At 44.6% G+C, this 19,297-nt stretch overlaps 1 protein-coding gene across 3 annotated transcripts in view; it reads left to right on the top strand.

Moving 5' to 3' along the window:
• Window positions 1-7,347: 7,347 nt before the first annotated feature.
• Window positions 7,348-19,297, top strand: part of LOC307075424 (uncharacterized protein) — a 218,095-nt gene continuing 206,145 nt past the window's right edge. For 2 of the 3 annotated variants that reach the window (XM_079759126.1, XM_079759125.1), the window contains exons 1-5: window positions 7,348-7,495; window positions 8,329-8,445; window positions 8,637-8,747; window positions 9,591-9,707; window positions 11,687-11,803. In XM_079759126.1, coding sequence (XP_079615252.1) covers window positions 7,413-7,495; window positions 8,329-8,445; window positions 8,637-8,747; window positions 9,591-9,707; window positions 11,687-11,803 — 545 coding nt within the window. In that variant the 5' untranslated portion in view covers window positions 7,348-7,412. The remainder of the gene's footprint in view (window positions 7,496-8,328; window positions 8,446-8,636; window positions 8,748-9,590; window positions 9,708-11,686; window positions 11,804-19,297) is intronic. The other variant, XM_079759124.1, reaches the window with a different exon arrangement.

Raw genomic sequence — 19,297 nt, 5'->3', positions numbered from 1 at the left:
CGGAAAGCTTTTTTTGCAGTCAATTCTGTTGAACATTTTATTGTTTTAGAGTAACAAATAAGTTACCTTTTTTTACTTGTGCACTGATTTCATCATATTTTTTCTTTTTTCTTTCTCATTTTCTTACTGTAGTGTTTTTCATTTTACTGATCAGTGCAATTACTGTCCGGTGAGTTTTGCCAAAATTGGTAACATTGGTGTATTTTCAGAACTCCAACAATGTTGCAGTATCAACTAAAGGTGTACAGCATGACTCTGTGGGATTGTGAGTTTAGCCCATTGGAGCTCATTGGATAGACAAATATGTATTGGATCCTATCGAGATACAATTGTGTCAATGCAATATTTATGTGATATATTCACAGTATTGTATTAAAATATGGCAACAATATTTATACTGTATGTACCACCTAATTGCAACTTTAAAAAAGGAAGCTTTTTCGAAACCATTGTATACATTTAAATATGTAACATGGCCTCATGAAGTCAAAACATGGGTAAACAGTATTTTGATGGAAGTGTTTTATATTTATCTGTGTTTAATTGATGCTCTCTAAGAGACATTCATATGATCGTTGTGTTTCTCGTTTTGGTATCAGTTTTGAGAAGTTTTGACAAAATGGTAAACTCTTTTCAGATTTGTCCTTGGCGTTTTAAGAAATTGAGCTATAGTTTCAGAAAACGTGTTTAAACAATTGAGAAAAACTGTCAGAAAAGCTTTCTGCTTGTTCAGAACGCCGCTGATAGACTCCTAGCGTCCTATTTTAGCGGTTTGAAACACAAGTGAGAAGCGCAAAACAGAAGTAGCTTTTTGGGCGGGGCTCTGCCGCTGTTGCTATTATAATGGTGGATACATTAGTCTTGCGCCCGACGAAAATCTAAAAAGGGTTGCCCTGAAGTAGCCTAATTTCCTGCAGGTGTGGTTTGGGCCTAACGTGCAATAAACCAATGAGAGTGCCGTCTCCCATTCCCTTAAAGAGCCATGAGCACATTTGAACCTGATGAGTTGATATTTTGACAGCGCGTTTACAATCTCCGATGAGACAGATGCATGACCACATGAATTTCAAACTTTAAATGGCTCAGTTTATGGCCAAATAATATGCCCCAATTCGCACATGGAACAGCGTTTTCTTCTACAACTTCCGAAATACTGAGTCGTCATGTAAATTGCGGCAAAGAATCCTAACACACATATGATTTGCGGTCCTGTGGCCGCAACTCTGTGTCTATTTGCGGCAATACATTAACAGACATCGTTTCTTACCAGTATTGTATACATTATCGTTATTGACTTGTGTTCCTAATATGCATGTGTCCCCCCGTTAATGTACATTGCCATGGACTGTATTATCCGTTACGTGTTTAGTTTGCATGTGTTGAAACAGATGGCTGCACTCTTGCATTCTTTTTAACACTCCCTCGCGGTAAAACAATGTTTTCTCACGAGGAAATACTCATCAATCCTAAAAGTTAAGGGCTTGTACACGATGTCGGTGTCAAGAAAATATGTGTTTGCTGTACGGTGTTTGCAGATGCATTGATTTAAATGCAACTTATTACCGCTGTATCAGCTGTTCTTTCCCAAATCATTTAACCAACGTTATCATGTACCCTAAAGCGAGATTTTGTTTTGGAAGGCTGGGATATAGCCTACTTTGCTCAAGTTTATCATTGTTATTATTATTATTTTCACGCATGGCATAACCTACTACAGTGTGCATTCATGCAGCCCCTATGGAAAAACTGTTGCAGTTCCAACCTGCCATGGTACGTCAAAATGCAATCGTAAACCTTAAACCAAGGAGAATCCCTGAGAAGGAAAGCATCCAGAAAGACCAAAATGTGGTCGGTCTCAGGAGGAGGAAACGGGATTCACCTCTACCTGCTCTGATACAGGAGGGGGTCCCCTCTACCTGCTCTGACCCTGGAGGGGGTCCACTCTACCAGGACCCGGTCTCTCTCTCTCTCTCGCTCTCTCTCTCATCCTCCCAGCTGGAGCAGGATGAAGGGGCCCCTGACTTTGGCCCCGCCTCCTTAGTCCCCTCCTGGGGCGCCATGGTAACGGGTGCGCGTGTGCGCGTCACTTCCTGTTCAGCTTCAACGTAAACCAATCAGCACCAAGGAGCAGGAGGACTGCACCGGGCTGGACCTCAGAGAGCTGGGGAGACCCCGCAGGACCACGACCAGATACAGGGGGGTTAGATAGTCTTCATCTGGGGTGGGGGAGGTACCAGGACCAGATACAGGGGGGTTAGATAGTCTTCATCTGGGGGGGGGGGAGGTACCAGGACCAGATACAGGGGGGTTAGATAGTCTTCATCTGGGGGGGGGAGGTACCAGGACCAGATACAGGGGGGTTAGATAGTCTTCATCTGGGGGTTAGGGCCCCCTTGGGGTCCGCCCCGGGGCGTGTGTGCGGTGGGAGCCCCCCTGACCCCCCCCAGAAGGTGCAGGCTCTGGGCAGGTACCTGGAGGAGCCCCAGCTGGCCCAGGTCTCCACCAACCTGCTGGACTACCAGGTCACAGCCCTCCACCCCGTCTACGAGGCCGTCTGCGGCCGCGCTCAGGTCAGGGCTCCTCCTGGGGCTGTGCTGCCATGCTCCAGTACTGGGAGTACTGCACAGCGTCACTGCATTGTGTAGTCCAGTGTTGTGTACCGCACAGCGTCACTGCATTGTGTAGTCCAGTGTTGTGTACCGTACAGCGTCACTGCATTGTGTAGTCCAGTGTTGTGTACTGTACAGCGTCACTGCATTGTGTAGTCCAGTGTTGTGTACCGTACAGCGTCACTGCATTGTGTAGTCCAGTGTTGTGTACCGCACAGCGTCACTGCATTGTGTAGTCCAGTGTTGTGTAGCGCACAGCGTCACTGCATTGTGTAGTCCAGTGTTGTGTACTGCACAGCGTCACTGCATTGTGTAGTCCAGTGTTGTGTACTGCACAGCGTCACACTGCATTGTGTAGTCCAGTGTTGTGTACTGCACAGCGTCACTGCATTGTGTAGTCCAGTGTTGTGTACTGCACAGCGTCACTGCATTGTGTAGTCCAGTGTTGTGTACTGCACAGCGTCACTGCATTGTGTAGTCCAGTGTTGTGTACTGCACAGCGTCACTGCATTGTGTAGTCCAGTGTTGTGTACCGTACAGCGTCACTGCATTGTGTAGTCCAGTGTTGTGTACCGCACAGCGTCACTGCATTGTGTAGTCCAGTGTTGTGTACCGCACAGCGTCACTGCATTGTGTAGTCCAGTGTTGTGTACCGCACAGCGTCACTGCATTGTGTAGTCCAGTTTTGTGTACCGCACAGCGTCACCGCATTGTGTAGTGCAGTGTTGTGTACTGCACAGCATCACTGCATTGTGTAGTCCAGTGTTGTGTACTGCACAGCGTCACCGCATTGTGTAGTCCAGTGTTGTGTACTGCACAGCGTCACTGCATTGTGTAGTCCAGTGTTGTGTACTGGACTACACAAGGCCTCACCTGGAGGAACTGGAAACCAGCGGAGAGGCAGAACCAGTCCCACTATGAGAGCACTTAACCAACCCTGTGGCTAACTAGCTGTGGCTAACTAGCTGTGGCTAACTGGCTGTGGCTAACTAGCTGTGGCTAACTAGCTGTCTCTCTCTGCAGGTCATCAGTAAACTAGGACTGGACTCTCTGGGACCGTCCAACCCCAAGGAGAGAGTCATTGAGTAGGTTATAGTACACACACACACACACACACACACACACACACACACACACACACACACACACACACACATAGACACACACACATAGACATACACACACACATACACACACTCACACACACACAGACAAACACACACACACACACGCAAACACACACTCACACAGACACACACATACACACAATATAGAATATAATAATTGCAGGAAGTATGCTCAATAGTAATGTGTGGCTGTCTCTTTAAAGAGCCGTTTCGGGTGTGCTGGTGTGCTACACGTTGTCTTGCCATGGGACGGTTCCCTCTGTAGAGAAGTAGGATGTGAAGGCCTCCCGGATCCTGATTGCTTCCCTCACTGAGTTGTTGGCAGCTACTCTTCCCAGACCTGGCAGAGGGTCCGCCTCACCAACTGGGATGTTCCCCCTCAATGCACCTGGGGGGGTTGTCCTCCGCAGGAAGTTATGGAGAACACAGGTAGCCTCCTGTGGCATTCTCCACGACCGGCCGAGCTCGGGACGGACGGTCGCTGAACACCCGGCGCTCTCCTGGCAGGATGCCACCAGGGGATGGCCTCACGAGGTCTTTTCCGAAGTGGAAAGGCCTCATCAGCCACAAAGTCATGTGGCTGTGGTCACATGATGGAGGAGGAGACCGGAGGGGAGGAGGTCCTGGCCCCCCCCCCTCCTCTTGGGGGTGCCCCTCTCCGTCCAGGAGTGCTTCGCCCTGCAGGGTACGGGGCTTTGAGGGTCTCTGCGTCCGCCCCCTACATGAGAGGAGTCAATGCTATTGCTCATTAGCCACTGGCTAAAGGGCGGATTACGGTTCCACGTCGACGCAACGATGACCCCGCAGACGCTTCCAGCCGTGGACCTGTTTCGGTTCTGCGTCGGGGTTCAGTGAGCGGACCAATCGCAGCCCTTGCCGCTGCGTCGCCTCGACGGAAGGTTAACGTGTTCGGGAGGCGCGCGTCAGGCCCTTGCTGTGGACGCAAGGAGGGTCCGCGAGGACGTAAGGGGTCCGTAAACCCTCTTGCGTTGCGTCGACGTGGTACCATAATCAGCCCCTAACAGATCCTTGGTTGGTCCCCCCCCGGACCACGGGCTGGGGTCCCGGCGCGGGGTGGTGGCGGTGGTGGACGCCCCCCCGGTGGCCCTGCTGAAGCGGGTGGGGCCATCCCCCCTGGGGGTCCCCAACACCAGCGAGCTCTGCATGTGGTCCGAGTCCCACAGCCACCTGTACGGCATCCCCCGGAACCCCACCACCTGGAGAGGGTCCCGGGGGGCAGCTCAGGTCTGTGCACACACACACACTTCAACATGTTTGCACACACACACACAAATGCTTGAACAGCCACAGATACACACACAAACAAACACACACACTCACTCACTCACTCACTCACTCACTGACTCACTCACATACGCTAAAGCCTACTCTTGAGACACAAACACACACACACACACACACACACACACACACACACACACACGCACACACGCAAGCACACACTAAAGCCTACTCTTGACACAAACACACAAACAAACACACACACACACACACACGCACAGACACACACTAAAGCCTACTCTTGACACACACACACAACACACACACACACACACACACTAAAGCGTACTCTTGAGATACACACACACACACACACACACACACACACTAAAGCCTACTCTTGACACACACACACACACACACACACACACACACACACAATAAAGCCTACTCTTGACACACACACACACACACACACACACACACACACACTAAAGCCTACTCTTGACACACACACACACACACACACACACACACACACACACACACACACACACACACACACACACTAAAGCCTACTCTTGACACACACACACACACACACACATACACAATAAAGCCTACTCTTGACACACACACACACACACACACACACACACACACACACACACACACACACACTAAAGCCTACTCTTGACACACTTGCGCTCAAACATCCATGCATGCTGTAATGAACCCCCCTAAAGGTATCCTGCCCATGCGTGACCCGGGGGTGGAGGCAGCATGGCATTACTCCACCGCTGTTACATGCAACAGAGATGAAGTCTCCACTAGGAACCAGCCCCCCCTGCGGTGTGTGTCCCCCGTCAGGGGCAGAAGGCAGCCTGCTGGTGGCGGCCGGGGCCGTGATCGGAGGGCCCTCGGACCTCGGAGGCAGTGTTCGTATGGCCTGTTTCTTCAACGGCCGTGAAACGACTTCAGGTAAGGGTGCACACACACACACACACACACATGCTGTGTGTGTGTGTGTAGAAGCTGATTTCATACATTCCCCCCCCCCCCTTATGGGGGGTTAAAGTGGCCTTTAAACGGAGCCGGAAACTAAAAGGCACACTCTTTAAATGTCTTGCACACACACAATCATAAACACATGCTCCAACGTGCATGCATGCACGCACACACAAAGAAGCACACACATTTGTTGGATTATTTAAGCTGCACTTTCTCTGACTGGACTTTGAAAGGACAACATCGTTACGGCATAAATAAATGCTGAATGTGTACAAGGTCAATGTGTCTATGAGCTCAGCTAATACTCATAATGCAGATCCTGATCCCCTTTTGTAAGTGTAGGAATATAAAGGACTGGTGTCCAGCGACACCCAGCACCCGCCCGTCTCGGGCCCCTTCAAGGAGGGCCTGAGCCCGGGGCCCATGTGCCGCTACTCCGAAGACCTGCTGCCCATGCTCCAGATCATGGCCGGGCCCAACGCCCAGAGGTGAGATCCGCCCGGCGACGGCGTCCCATTGGACGGCTCCACCTCCAACCCGCGGCCTCTAAGGCAGAGCTCTGGTTTTGATGGCGGACAGCGCCATGGTTCTGAGTAGTGCCGGAGGTTATAGCGCGACTGAATGGCGGCGCCGGAGGGAGTGCTTTGATTGGAAGTTGATTGCAAAGTTTCAATGGAAGTACTCCGCAGTGCTAGCACTACTCAACAGCAACACTGTGTGTGTGTGTGTGTGTGTGTGTGTGTTTGGAAGGTGTCAGGCGGCCGCTGCCTGGGAAGTATCCCTTAAGAAGCCATAAAAGTATTGGGGAAAGGCTCCTAATTCTCTCTCTCTCTCTCTCTCTCTCTCTCTCTCTCTCTCTCTCTCTCTCTCTCTCTCTCTTGCTCGCTCTCTTGGTTCCTCAAGTACTTCCCCTTCCAACAGTTCGGTGTGTGTGTGTGTGTGTGTGTGTGTGTGTGTGTGCGTGTGTGTGTTGACAGTAAAGATAAGTGTATGAATGCATGTAACTGTATTTGAAGGCTGAAGAGACAAACGTCTGAACGTCTGTTCATCACTTAGAATTATTATCCCGCTGTGCAAGATGGGCAGAAGGAATAAGCCTACCTGGTAACAATGTGTGTGTGTGTGTGTGTGTGTGTGTGTGTGTGCGCGCGCGCTGCACACACGCACTCACACACACACACACACGCACACACACATTCGGTTTCCCAGAAAACACGTGACATGCGCTGTGAGGGGCGGTTCAGTTCAGTTACTTCCTCATCTAACGGTCCGTCGCAGCGGGGAGCTGTTCTTTCTCCGCTTTGAAAAACCTTTCACCTGATGATCTTGTTTTATAAACAGTTTAACCTCCGTTTCTTCCCTTAAATTTATACTTTTATAACTTTTTACCGTATGGGACGGAACGTATTTTCCCCAGTCTACTATGGATGAGGAGAGAGAGGAGGGGGGTTCTACCTCTAAGACCGCTCTGTCTGGGGAACATGGCCCCCGGAGCAAAGCTAAGAGGTAAGGAGAGGATCTCTCTGTCTGTGACTGTTGTCCACCTCAGAGCTCAGCAGTGATACATCATGACTCCATCATTAGTCTGAGTAAAAGCTGTGTGTGTGTTGAAGCCCAGAGCAGCAGCAGACCTCAGGGTGAACAGTCGTATCGTAATGTGACTCTGACGTCACTCTAGCTCCACAGTCGTCGTATCGGCCACGTTTAAAACACAACGTGAACAGGCAGACCAGAAACTCAGGGAGAGCAATACATCTGACCTGAGCAGTAAGGCTCCCCTGATATGAACAGGGTTCTGCCTTTGTTCTCTACTGTGTTTGGTCTGCATGACTGCTGTCTGTGGTCAAGATTGACAGTAGAACAGTGACCTCCATTTGGTCATTGTCTGTTCTTAAGAGAAGGTAAAGATAACATGCTTAAATTAGACTATGACCTTGACAAAGTTTGGTACGTCAGTGTTGATCAAACAGATTTATAATTTTGTGATTCTAGTTCAAAGCATTGAACTAGAACTATCAGTAAACTATCAGTAAAAAGGTAGAATATTTATTATTTATTAATTAAAATAATACTTATTTTAAGTATTATTTAAGGAAGTACATATATATATTAATTTATTAAGATAATTAAGGACTTAAAAGCTGGAAACAAGTGAAATGCTCTCACCTTAAAACAGCCTTGTAAGAAGAATTATCTTGTCAGTGTGAAAACTGCAGTGTGATTAAAAGGTGTGTGTGTGTGTGTGTGTGTGTGTGTGTGTGTGTGTGTGTGTGTGTGTGTGTGTGTGTGTGTGTGTGTGTGTGTGTGTGTGTGTGTGTGTGTGTGTGTGTGTGTTGAAGCCCAGAGCAGCAGCAGAGAGCAGACTCCCCTGGACCCAGCTGTGTCTCCATGAAGAGTGACCGGTCTATGGGTATACCTGAAAACTTCAAAGATGGAAATCAGTCTATTGAGAAGAGGTGAGGATTTATCAGACATAATAAAGATAAAAATTCTATCAAACGTCCATAATTCCTGGTTCTTGTTTTTCTAGAAGAGTCCAGCAGGAGAGAGCAGACTCTTGTTATCAGACCCTACTGGTGCTGATGTTTACAAGTGAATACAATTAAGTGTGTGTGTGTGTGTGTGTGTGTGTGTGTGTGTGTTGAAGCCCAGAGCAGAGAGCAGACTCCCCTGGACCCAGCTGTGTCTCCATGAAGAGTGACCGGTCTATGGGTATACCTGAAAACTTCAAAGATGGAAATCAGTCTATTGAGAAGAGGTGAGGATTTATCAGACATAATAAAGATACAAATTCTATCAAACGTCCATAAATCCTGGTTCTTGTTTTTCTAGAAGAGTCCAGCAGGAGAGAGCAGACTCTTGTTATCAGACCCTACTGGTGCTGATGTTTACAAGTCAATACAATTAAGTGTGTGTGTGTGTGTTTGTGTGTGTGTGTGTGTGTGTTGAAGCCCAGAGCAGCAGCAGACCTCAGGGTGAACAGTTGTATCGTAATGTGACTCTGACGTCACTCTAGCTCCACAGTCGTCGTATCGGCCACGTTTAAAACACAACGTGAACAGGCAGACCAGAAACTCAGGAAGAGCAATACATCTGACCTGAGCAGTAAGGCTCCCCTGATATGAACAGGGTTCTGTCTTTGTTCTCTACTGTGTTTGGTTGGCATGACTGCTGTCTGTGGTCAAGAGTGACAGTTAAACATTGACCTCCATTTGGTCATTGTTTGTTCTTAAGAGAAGGTAACGATAACATGCTTAAATTAGACTATGACCTTGACAAAGTTTGTTACGTCAGAGTTGATCAAACAGATTTATAATTTTGTGATTCTAGTTCAAAGCATTAGGGTACTCAGAGTAAAAACACATCAGTAAAAAGGTAGAATATTTATTATTTATTAATTAAAATAATACTTATTTTAAGTATTATTTAAGGAAGCTGGAAACAAGTGAAATGCTCTCACCTTAAAACAGCCTTGTAAGAAGAATTATCTTGTCAGTGTGAAAACTGCCGTGTGATTAAAAGGTGTGTGTGTGTGTGTGTGTGTGTGTGTGTGTGTGTGTGTGTGTGTGTGTGTGTGTGTGTGTGTGTGTGTGTGTTGAAGCCCAGAGCAGCAGCAGAGAGCAGACACCCCTGGACCCAGCTGTGTCTCCATGAAGAGTGACCGGTCTATGGGTATACCTGAAAACTTCAAAGATGGAAATCAGTCTATTGAGAAGAGGTGAGGATTTATCAGATATAATAAAGATACAAATTCTATCAAACGTCCATAAATCCTGGTTCTTGTTTTTCTAGAAGAGTCCAGCAGGAGAGAGCAGACTCTTGTTATCAGACCCTACTGGTGCTGATGTTTACAAGTCAATACAATTAAGTGTGTGTGTGTGTGTGTGTGTGTGTGTGTGTGTGTGTGTGTGTGTGTATGTGTTGAAGCCCAGAGCAGCAGACCTCAGGGTGAACAGTAGTATCGTAATGTGACTCTGACGTCACTCTAGATCCACAGTCGTCGTATCGGCCACGTTTAAAACACAACGTGAACAGGCAGACCAGAAACTCAGGAAGAGCAATACATCTGATCTGAGCAGTAAGGCTTCCCTGATATGAACAGGGTTCTGTCTTTGTTCTCTACTGTGTTTGGTCTGCATGCAGGGTCCAAAACTAACACTCGCCACTCGCCAATTACGAGTAGATTTTGTCTCTGGCTGGTAAATTTTTAAGACCACTCGCCACTCTGGCGAGTTATTATTTTTTTTACCGGCGAAAATTTAATTTTTCGTTACTGGAGGAGAACGACGCTGGTATCTGCTAGTTTCCTGACAGAGTAATGTGTCTTTTCAGCAGAGACGATCTTTTGGCACGTAAGCGCGTGATGCCACCATTCAGCGTACCCATTGGTGTTGTTTGTCGCGGCCAGTAGAACTGCTAGTTTCCTGACAGAGTAACGTGTCTTTCCAGCAGAGTTCTCCAAGTACGTCTCGCTGCGGCCTGCGGGAAGGCGGGGCGTGACATCACGCCCCGCCCACATCACGGGCGAGTGCATTCTGGGATTGTTTGCGCCCGAATATATTAATAATATTTTAACGGTAAATTACGTAAATATATATATATATTTATATATATATATATAAAACGGGTGGCATAAATCAAGCGATCTGATTGGTTCCTAACTGTTGTATATTGAGCGTATAGTTGTCTGAACTGAGTGAAGTGAGTTGTCGTTCTGAGTTATCAATATTATGGCTTCGTTCGCTCGTTATCAAATGGAAACCATCCATCGTAACGTTACAACTTACTCCCTGTGATAAAATAATGTATAGACTGTGTGCTAGACCGATCTAACGGGGTCATCCCTATGTTCCCCGCTTTGTATGTGACCGGTGTTTTTCGTAGGTGGAATCCGGAAGAATGAATATTAGGGTTACGGTTATGGTTTTACATGAATTAAAAAAAAAGAACTTTCACTTAAGTCATGTCTTTGAATACTTTGTCCACCACTGGTCAGATATTCATTTTTATATAGGGCTGTTGCAGTCTGGTTGAGCTAAAATCAGAAACAGTGATTCATATTTTAACATACATTGCTACTAGTATTAGTGCATATACTATTAAAATATTGATTGAGAATCGCATATTAGACCCAAATGACATGTTAAATAATACTGATAGCAATTCACAACACTTAAAAGCAATTTTTATTTGGTTGGCTGGTAAAATATCTGCCTGGCTGGTAAAAAATTTCACTTACCAGCCAGCCTGGCTGGTAAGTGAAAAAGTTAGTTTTGGACCCTGTCTGCATGACTGTTGTCTGTGGTCAAGAGTGACAGTTAAACATTGACCTCCATTTGGTCATTGTTTGTTCTTAAGAGAAGGTAACGATAACATGCTTAAATTAGACTATGACCTTGACAAAGTTTGCTACGTCAGAGTTGATCAAACAGATTTATAATTTTGTGATTCTAGTTCAAAGCATTAAGGTACTCAGAGTAAAAACACATCAGTAAAAAGGTAGAATATTTATTATTTATTAATTAAAATAATACTTATTTTAAGTATTATTTAAGGAAGCTGGAAACAAGTGAAATGCTCTCACCTTAAAACAGCCTTGTAAGAAGAATTATCTTGTCAGTGTGAAAACTGCAGTGTGATTAAAAGGTGTGTGTGTGTGTGTGTGTGTGTGTGTGTGTGTGTGTGTGTGTGTTGAAGCCCAGAGCAGCAGCAGAGAGCAGACACCCCTGGACCCAGCTGTGTCTCCATGAAGAGTGACCGGTCTATGGGTATACCTGAAAACTTCAAAGATGGAAATCAGTCTATTGAGAAGAGGTGAGGATTTATCAGATATAATAAAGATACAAATTCTATCAAACGTCCATAAATCCTGGTTCTTGTTTTTCTAGAAGAGTCCAGCAGGAGAGAGCAGACTCTTGTTATCAGGCCCTACTGGTGCTGATGTTTACAAGTCAATACAATTAAGTGTGTGTGTGTGTGTGTGTGTGTGTGTGTGTGTGTGTGTGTGTGTGTATGTGTTGAAGCCCAGAGCAGCAGCAGACCTCAGGGTGAACAGTCGTATCGTAATGTGACTCTGACGTCACTCTAGCTCCACAGTCGTCGTATCGGCCACGTTTAAAACACAACGTGAACAGGCAGACCAGAAACTCAGGAAGAGCAATACATCTGACCTGAGCAGTAAGGCTCCCCTGATATGAACAGGGTTCTGTCTTTGTTCTCTACTGTGTTTGGTCTGCATGACTGCTGTCTGTGGTCAAGAGTGACAGTTAAACATTGACCTCCATTTGGTCATTGTTTGTTCTTAAGAGAAGGTAACGATAACATGATTAAATTAGACTATGACCTTGACAAAGTTTGTTACGTCAGAGTTGATCAAACAGATTTATAATTTTGTGATTCTAGTTCAAAGCATTAGGGTACTCAGAGTAAAAACACATCAGTAAAAAGGTAGAATATTTATTATTTATTAATTAAAATAATACTTATTTTAAGTATTATTTAAGGAAGTACATATATATATATTTTAATTTATTAAGATAATTAAGGACTTAAAAGCTGGAAACAAGTGAAATGCTCTCACCTTAAAACAGCCTTGTAAGAAGAATTATCTTGTCAGTGTGAAAACTGCAGTGTGATTAAAAGGTGTGTGTGTGTGTGTGTGTGTTGTGAAACTTTGGATTTCCCCGAAACCAAGTGACCTGGTCTGAGAGGGGCGTGGCTTTCCGTTCGTCTCTCTCTTCAGTCTCTTCCTCATCGACATCCTCATGATGTTTACAAGTCAGGGGAAATAAAAGTGTGTGTGTGTGTGTGTGTTCCCCACAGACACCAGGAGAGGTCAAAGGTCACCAGTGCTCAGTCTCTACAGCAGCATCAAACAGAGCTGATCAAGGTGTGTAAATGTCCACCAAGACGTTTGACTTCAGCTCTACATGAACATTAGAAAGCATCTCTTGTCCAGCGGGAAGGGAATCCAGGAAAGATGCTTCTGATGTCCTCAGTTAGTTCAGAGTAAAGTTCTCCGTGATTTTTTTCTGTTCCAGAGGGCTGAGGAGAACGCACACGCTTTTCTAGACAAGGAGCTGAAGAAGCTCTGGAGGGATCTCTTCTCAGATTACCCACAATGCTCAGAGGTTCAGAGGGAGGAGGAGGAGGTGGATGGTAAGAAGGAGGAGCAGAGGAGGCGCGCTATAGAGGGAGTGGTGGACATCACAAAGCTCTGCCTGATGGAGATGAACCAGGAGGAACTGGCCGACACACTGTGGGGCGGTAAGAGACTCTTATTTTGAAGACAGAAAATACTCTTATTTTGAAAACAGAGCAGTAAGAAACTTTTATTTGAAACTGAATATGCTGTTATTTTGAAAAAGTGGAGGCTCATGCGGAAAAAAGAGATAGAAAAAAGTAGAAATAGATTTTCAGGTTTAATGGTTTGATCCAGATATGCAGGGTTATGGTGGGGGTATCAGGTTAAGTGGTTTGATCCAGATATGTAGGGTTATTGTGGGGGCATCAGGTTAAATGGTTTGATCCAGATATCTAGGGTTATTGTGGGGGTATCAGGTTAAATGGTTTGATCCAGATATCTAGGGTTATTGTGGGGGTATCAGGTTAAAGAATGCTAAGCATTATACTAGGGATGTGAATAACTCCAATTTTTCATGGTCAAATAATCGGTGGGTGGTATGAACGAATAATCGATTAATCGATGTGTGCCGACATTCACAAAGGCAGCCATGGATCATCGGCAAGAAATCACTTAATATCTTAAACGCAAAACAACAACTACCTGCTAAGTAGTTCCAGTCAAATTGTCTGTTCAGCCCTCAAAACGAGAGCTGGTAAATTGTGAAAAATGCATTAAACTGTAATCCGAAACGCGGTTATATGCTATAGTCCCTACAGTATCTGTGGTATAAAGGCTGAATCGCGACGGTCTACTTTCAACATAAAGAGTATGTATTTATAATTTGAAATTCGTCCCAGCCTTTATACCACAGATACTATAGGGTCTATAGCATATAACCGCGTTGTCTGATTACAATTTAATGTAACAGTAACTGTGCGTTCACACCAAACGCGACGGGGACACAAGATCCCATACAAAGTGAACGTAGAGACGTGTATCGGGCGAATTATTCGCTAGATAAAACCGGCGACAAGTTTTGTTTTGATTTTTGACAAATTCGCTCCAGTTGAAATGTTTCAACTTTGACGCGAAATTTGCGTGATGACAGCCATCATCGTTCAACAGCGTGGCCACTAACTGACATATGTAACCTAACAGCCAATCAGCGTTCAACTGGCCAACTCAGTGCAGTGCAGTCCGGGGTGAACCGCAGCATGGAGGAGAAAGTGATTGTTGCCGTTTGCGACTCCCGGAGCTCTATATATAATAGTATATAATATAAGATATAATTGTATATATAATATCACGGCCAAAAGCTCTGTGCGCCTCCGGATGGCCGTAGCGCGGGGAGCTCTCGTAGGGATTGGGCTTCTCGGGGTTTGTTTACTTGCGTTGCTATGGTTTCCGGTCTTGTGTGTTCCAACGGTTTATTAGGTAGGCCTATCTAATAAATCCGTGTCTAATCAATACTTCATTCACTGCCTCTTCCGTGGTCATTACAATATTATGAATAGACTGCCTCGGGTCCTCCGACGTCTCTCCCTCTTCCACAAAAGGTAAAGACATGCAATGGTGGTTATCTCGGCCGTGGTTGAGAATGAATTGGCATGAAGCACCGTTGGCGGCCAAAAGTTGTGGCGCGACAAATTCTCTTGACTTGCACAGCGACAGATTATGATTTGTGGCGCGGCAAAACTTTGGCGACAACGCGAACGAGCGACAAGTTTGGTGTGTCGCGTTTGGTGTGAACGCACAGTAAGCTGACAACATCGCTACTTAACACCGCAGCTACAAATTAACCGCACGGAGATAACCATGGCAACCGGTCAAACACATTTTCTGATGGCGATAATTCTGCGCGCACATCCGCCGTGTTGATAAGCAAATAATCCCCCTATAAATGAATGGTCTTCATTTATTTTCTATGACAAGTGACCGTGGTATAAGCGGGATAATGCGCTTGGACACCTGTCCAACATTATTTCTGTCCTTTAATTCTTGTTTATTTGAATTGGGAAAAAATGTTAACGGTCCAAATGTTAAAAATCGACTTTGACCCTCGGGAACGAATAATCAAATATTCTGACCCATCCCTACATTATACTGCAGATAAACAGCAGAATAACTCAGTTGAAGAGATGCAACACTATCTTGTTATATCAGCATAACAAGTCACTGATTCACTATCATTATTACTATCAATATTGACCTGGTTCAACCGATGTCACCTTCCACTAACTGATGTCTTCTGTTGTTTTCTCTTTTAGGATCTGATGCTGTCGATTGCCAACAAAAAATCAAGTCTCATTTGAGGCAGAAGTTCAATTGTGTGTTTGAGGGAATCGCTAAAGCAGGACAGCGAACCGATCTGAATGACTTCTACACAGAGCTCTTCATCACAGAGAGAGGCAGTGGAGAGGTCAACAAGGACCATGAGGTCAGACTGATTGAAACATCTTCCAGGAAACCAGCCAAGGAGGAAACACCAATCAGATGTGAGGACATCTTTAAACCCTTACATGGAAAAGATCAACCAATCAGGACAATAATGACAACTGGAGTGGCCGGCATTGGTAAAACCGTCTTAACACACAAGTTCACTCTGGGCTGGGCTGAAGGCAAAACCAACCAGGACATACACATCACATTTCTCCTAACTTTCAGAGAGCTGAATTTATTGAAAGGGAAAGAGTTTAGCTTGGTGGAACTGCTTCATCACTTCTTTATTGAGACCAAAGAAGCAGGAATCTGCAGATTCCACCGGTTCCAAGTTGTCTTTATCTTGGATGGTCTGGATGAGTGTCGACTTCCTCTGGACTTCCAGAACAACCCGATCTGGACTGATGTCACAAAGTCCACCTCGGTGGACGTACTGCTGACAAACCTCATCAGGGGCGTCCTGCTTCCCTCCGCTCGCATCTGGATAACAACGCGCCCTGCGGCAGCCAATCAGATCCCTGCTGAGTGTGTTGACCAGGTGACAGAGGTGAGAGGGTTCACCGACCCACAGAAGGAGGACTACTTCAGGAAGAGATTCAGAAAGGAGACGCTGGCCAGCACAATCATCTCCCACGTCAAGAAATCACGAAGCCTCCACATCATGTGTCACATCCCAGTCTTCTGTTGGATCACTGCTACAGTTCTGGAGGACTGCTTCAAAACATCCCAGAAAGGAGAAGAGATGCCCAAAACCGTGACTCAGATGTACAGCCACTTCCTGAGGGTTCAGTCCATACAGGGGGACAGGAAGTACCATGGGAGAGCTGAAACAGATCCAAACTGGAGTTCAAAGAGCAGGGAGATCATTGTTTCTCTGGGAAAACTGGCTTTTAACCAGCTGGAGAACGGCAACCTGATCTTCTACGAGGCAGACCTGGCAGAGTGTGGCATCGATATCAGAGCAGCCTCAGTGTACTCAGGAGTGTTCACCCAGATCTTTAAAGAGGAGTGTGGGCTGTACCAGGACAAGGTGTTCTGCTTTGTCCATCTGAGCATCCAGGAGTTTCTGGCTGCCCTTTATCTGTCTTGGTCCTTCATCCACAATGGTGTCAATCTACTCTCAGAAGAACAGCCAGCCTCCGTTGAAGATAAACTCCTACTCTTCTACCAGAGTGCTGTGGACAAGGCCTTACAGAGTGAGAACGGACACCTGGACTTGTTCCTCCGCTTCCTCTTGGGCCTCTCTCTGGAGACCAATCAGATTGTCCTACGAGGTCTGCTGGGAAAGACAACAAGTAGCTCTCAGACCAAGAAGGGAACAGTGTCTTACATCAAGAAGAAGATAGGTGAAGATCTCTCTCCAGAGAGAAGCATTAATCTGTTCCACTGTCTTAATGAGCTGAACGACTGTTCTCTAGTGGAGGAGATACAACAGTCCCTGACATCAGGAAGTCTCTTCAAAACACATGTCTCTCCTGCTCAGTGGTCAGCTCTGGTCTTCATCTTACTGTCATCAGAAGAGGAGCTGGAAGTCTTTGACCTGAATAAATACTCAGCTTCAGAGAAGGGTCTTCTGAGGCTAATGCCAGTGATCAAAGCCTCCAAAAGATCTCTGTAGGTTCACTCATAATAATGTATGACAATACACAACACAATATACCTGATAGTAGAATATATAAGTTACAACTAACAAAACTTATCTTTAGGTTCACTAATAACATGCATTACAATAAACCCCCTAACCTACTTTTCTAATAAAGATAAAGACAATAACTTAATTTAAAGTTACACAGATTATTCAATTAACGTTTAAGGATCTAATGCAGTTCAATTAATAAAACATATCTTATTCAATTTTTTAACACCTTGAAGCAACCAATAACGGATTAACGTCCAATAACGTAATAACTGCCATTAACGTAATAATTTAAATGTAATAAAGCCAATAACATAGTAACTTGCCAATAATGTAATAAAGTTGTTGAGCCAATAATTTAATAACTTTTTTACCAATAATGTAATAACTTATTACGTTATTGGCTGGTTATTACGTTATTGGCCTTGTATAATTTTTTTTTTGAAAATGTAATAACTGAGCCAATGATGTAATATATGAGTTATCACTTTATTGTATTTTCATTTTGTATCACATGTTTAAATATCTGACCTTACAGTGACCCCTCCACCCTCATACCCCCTCCAAAGGATGCTTTAAAGGAGCAAAGAGTGAATTTGGATTTATATGTAACTCTAAGGTTCCCCTATAGTAGAACTTTGAAAAGCTCACGACTCTGTTGAAGCGTCTGCGTGGTGACGGAGTTGGATCCACAGAGTACTATAACAGAACCCTAAGGGTTCCATATAAATCCAAAGGAGGGGAGGGGGGTAGGAGGGTGGAGGGGTAACTGTAAGGTCAGATATTTAAACATGTGATGCAAGATGCAATAATAAGGCTAAGGGTGACAGTTTCTCTCCAGAAATTGAAAATAAAATAAAGTGATGCCTCATTTATTACGTTATTGGCTCAGTTATTACAATTTCAAAGTATTTTTTTAATACAAGCAGCTAATAACTTAATAAGTTATTACATTCTTTGCAAAAAGTTATCACGTTATTGGCTCATCAACTTTATTACATTGTTGGCAAGTTATTACGTTATTGGCTTTATTACATTTAAATGACCTTACTGACAGTAATTGCGTTATTGGCCGCTATAACGTTATAGGTTGATACCCAAGTCCTTCATTACGTTTAAGGTAAAAGATGTAGGTCATTTTAATCACAGTTCCTAACATGTTGTGTTTATTGTTTGTGTGAAGGCTGAATGGCTGTCATCTGTCAGAGAGATGCTGTGAAGCTCTGGCCTCAGTTCTCAGCTCCAACTCCTCTAGTCTGAGAGAGCTGGACCTGAGTACCAATGATCTGCAGGATTCAGGAGTGAAGCTGCTCTCTGCTGGACTGGGGAGTCCACACTGCACACTGGAAACTCTCAGGTCAGTTTTACTCAAGGTACAATTCTAAATAAATGCTGAACATCAAAGTTATATAACTCAGCTTATATCTCAGTACCTGTGATGACCACATTCATGACTTTGGTATCATATAAAGGCTACACATTGTTGTTTAGGTGGATATTCTAATACATCCATATGCCTAGTTGGACGCCTAAGACCTCCTGAAAGCCTTAACAGCAATCTTTCCAAAAAAAGATTTGAAACTTGCAATTGTCACACAAAATGTATTTTAAAAGCTTACTATGTCCAGTATTCGCTGTTCAAATAGATGAAATAAAAAACCCCACATATGAACAGGTTACAGAAAAATATTGTTACATTGTATAACCAGGGTGAAGCGACAACTCATAAAATCTCTATTTATTGTGAAATAATAAATAAGAAGAGCAAATAATTAGTAATAGTTTATTAATAGTTAAAGAAAGTTGTATTATGTATATGTGTAAATGTACAAATATATAGCTATACATATAAATAATTTATTATTGAAATGTAGGATACATTAATAATTATATGTTCATTATTAATAATAGTTAACTCACTATTTTAAAACATATTTACCTTACTCAGTGAGTTCTGTTACCTGGACACTATTTGGGTTGAACCAATAGGATTGGTTGATAAAGAGACTTCAGGGTCATTTGGGGAAGGGTGAGAGGTCACGGGTGAGCGGGAAAAAGGAGAGAGAGGGAAGAGACAAAGGAGGAGAGTACTTTATTCTCTGTAGAG

Source organism: Pollachius pollachius (genome assembly GCF_949987615.1).
Source record: "Pollachius pollachius genome assembly, contig: SUPER_4_unloc_1, whole genome shotgun sequence".
NCBI classification, from domain to species: Eukaryota; Metazoa; Chordata; class Actinopteri; order Gadiformes; family Gadidae; genus Pollachius; species Pollachius pollachius.
The sequence above is the reverse complement of the archived record's forward strand: the minus strand, read 5'-3'. Positions and strand labels throughout refer to the sequence as shown.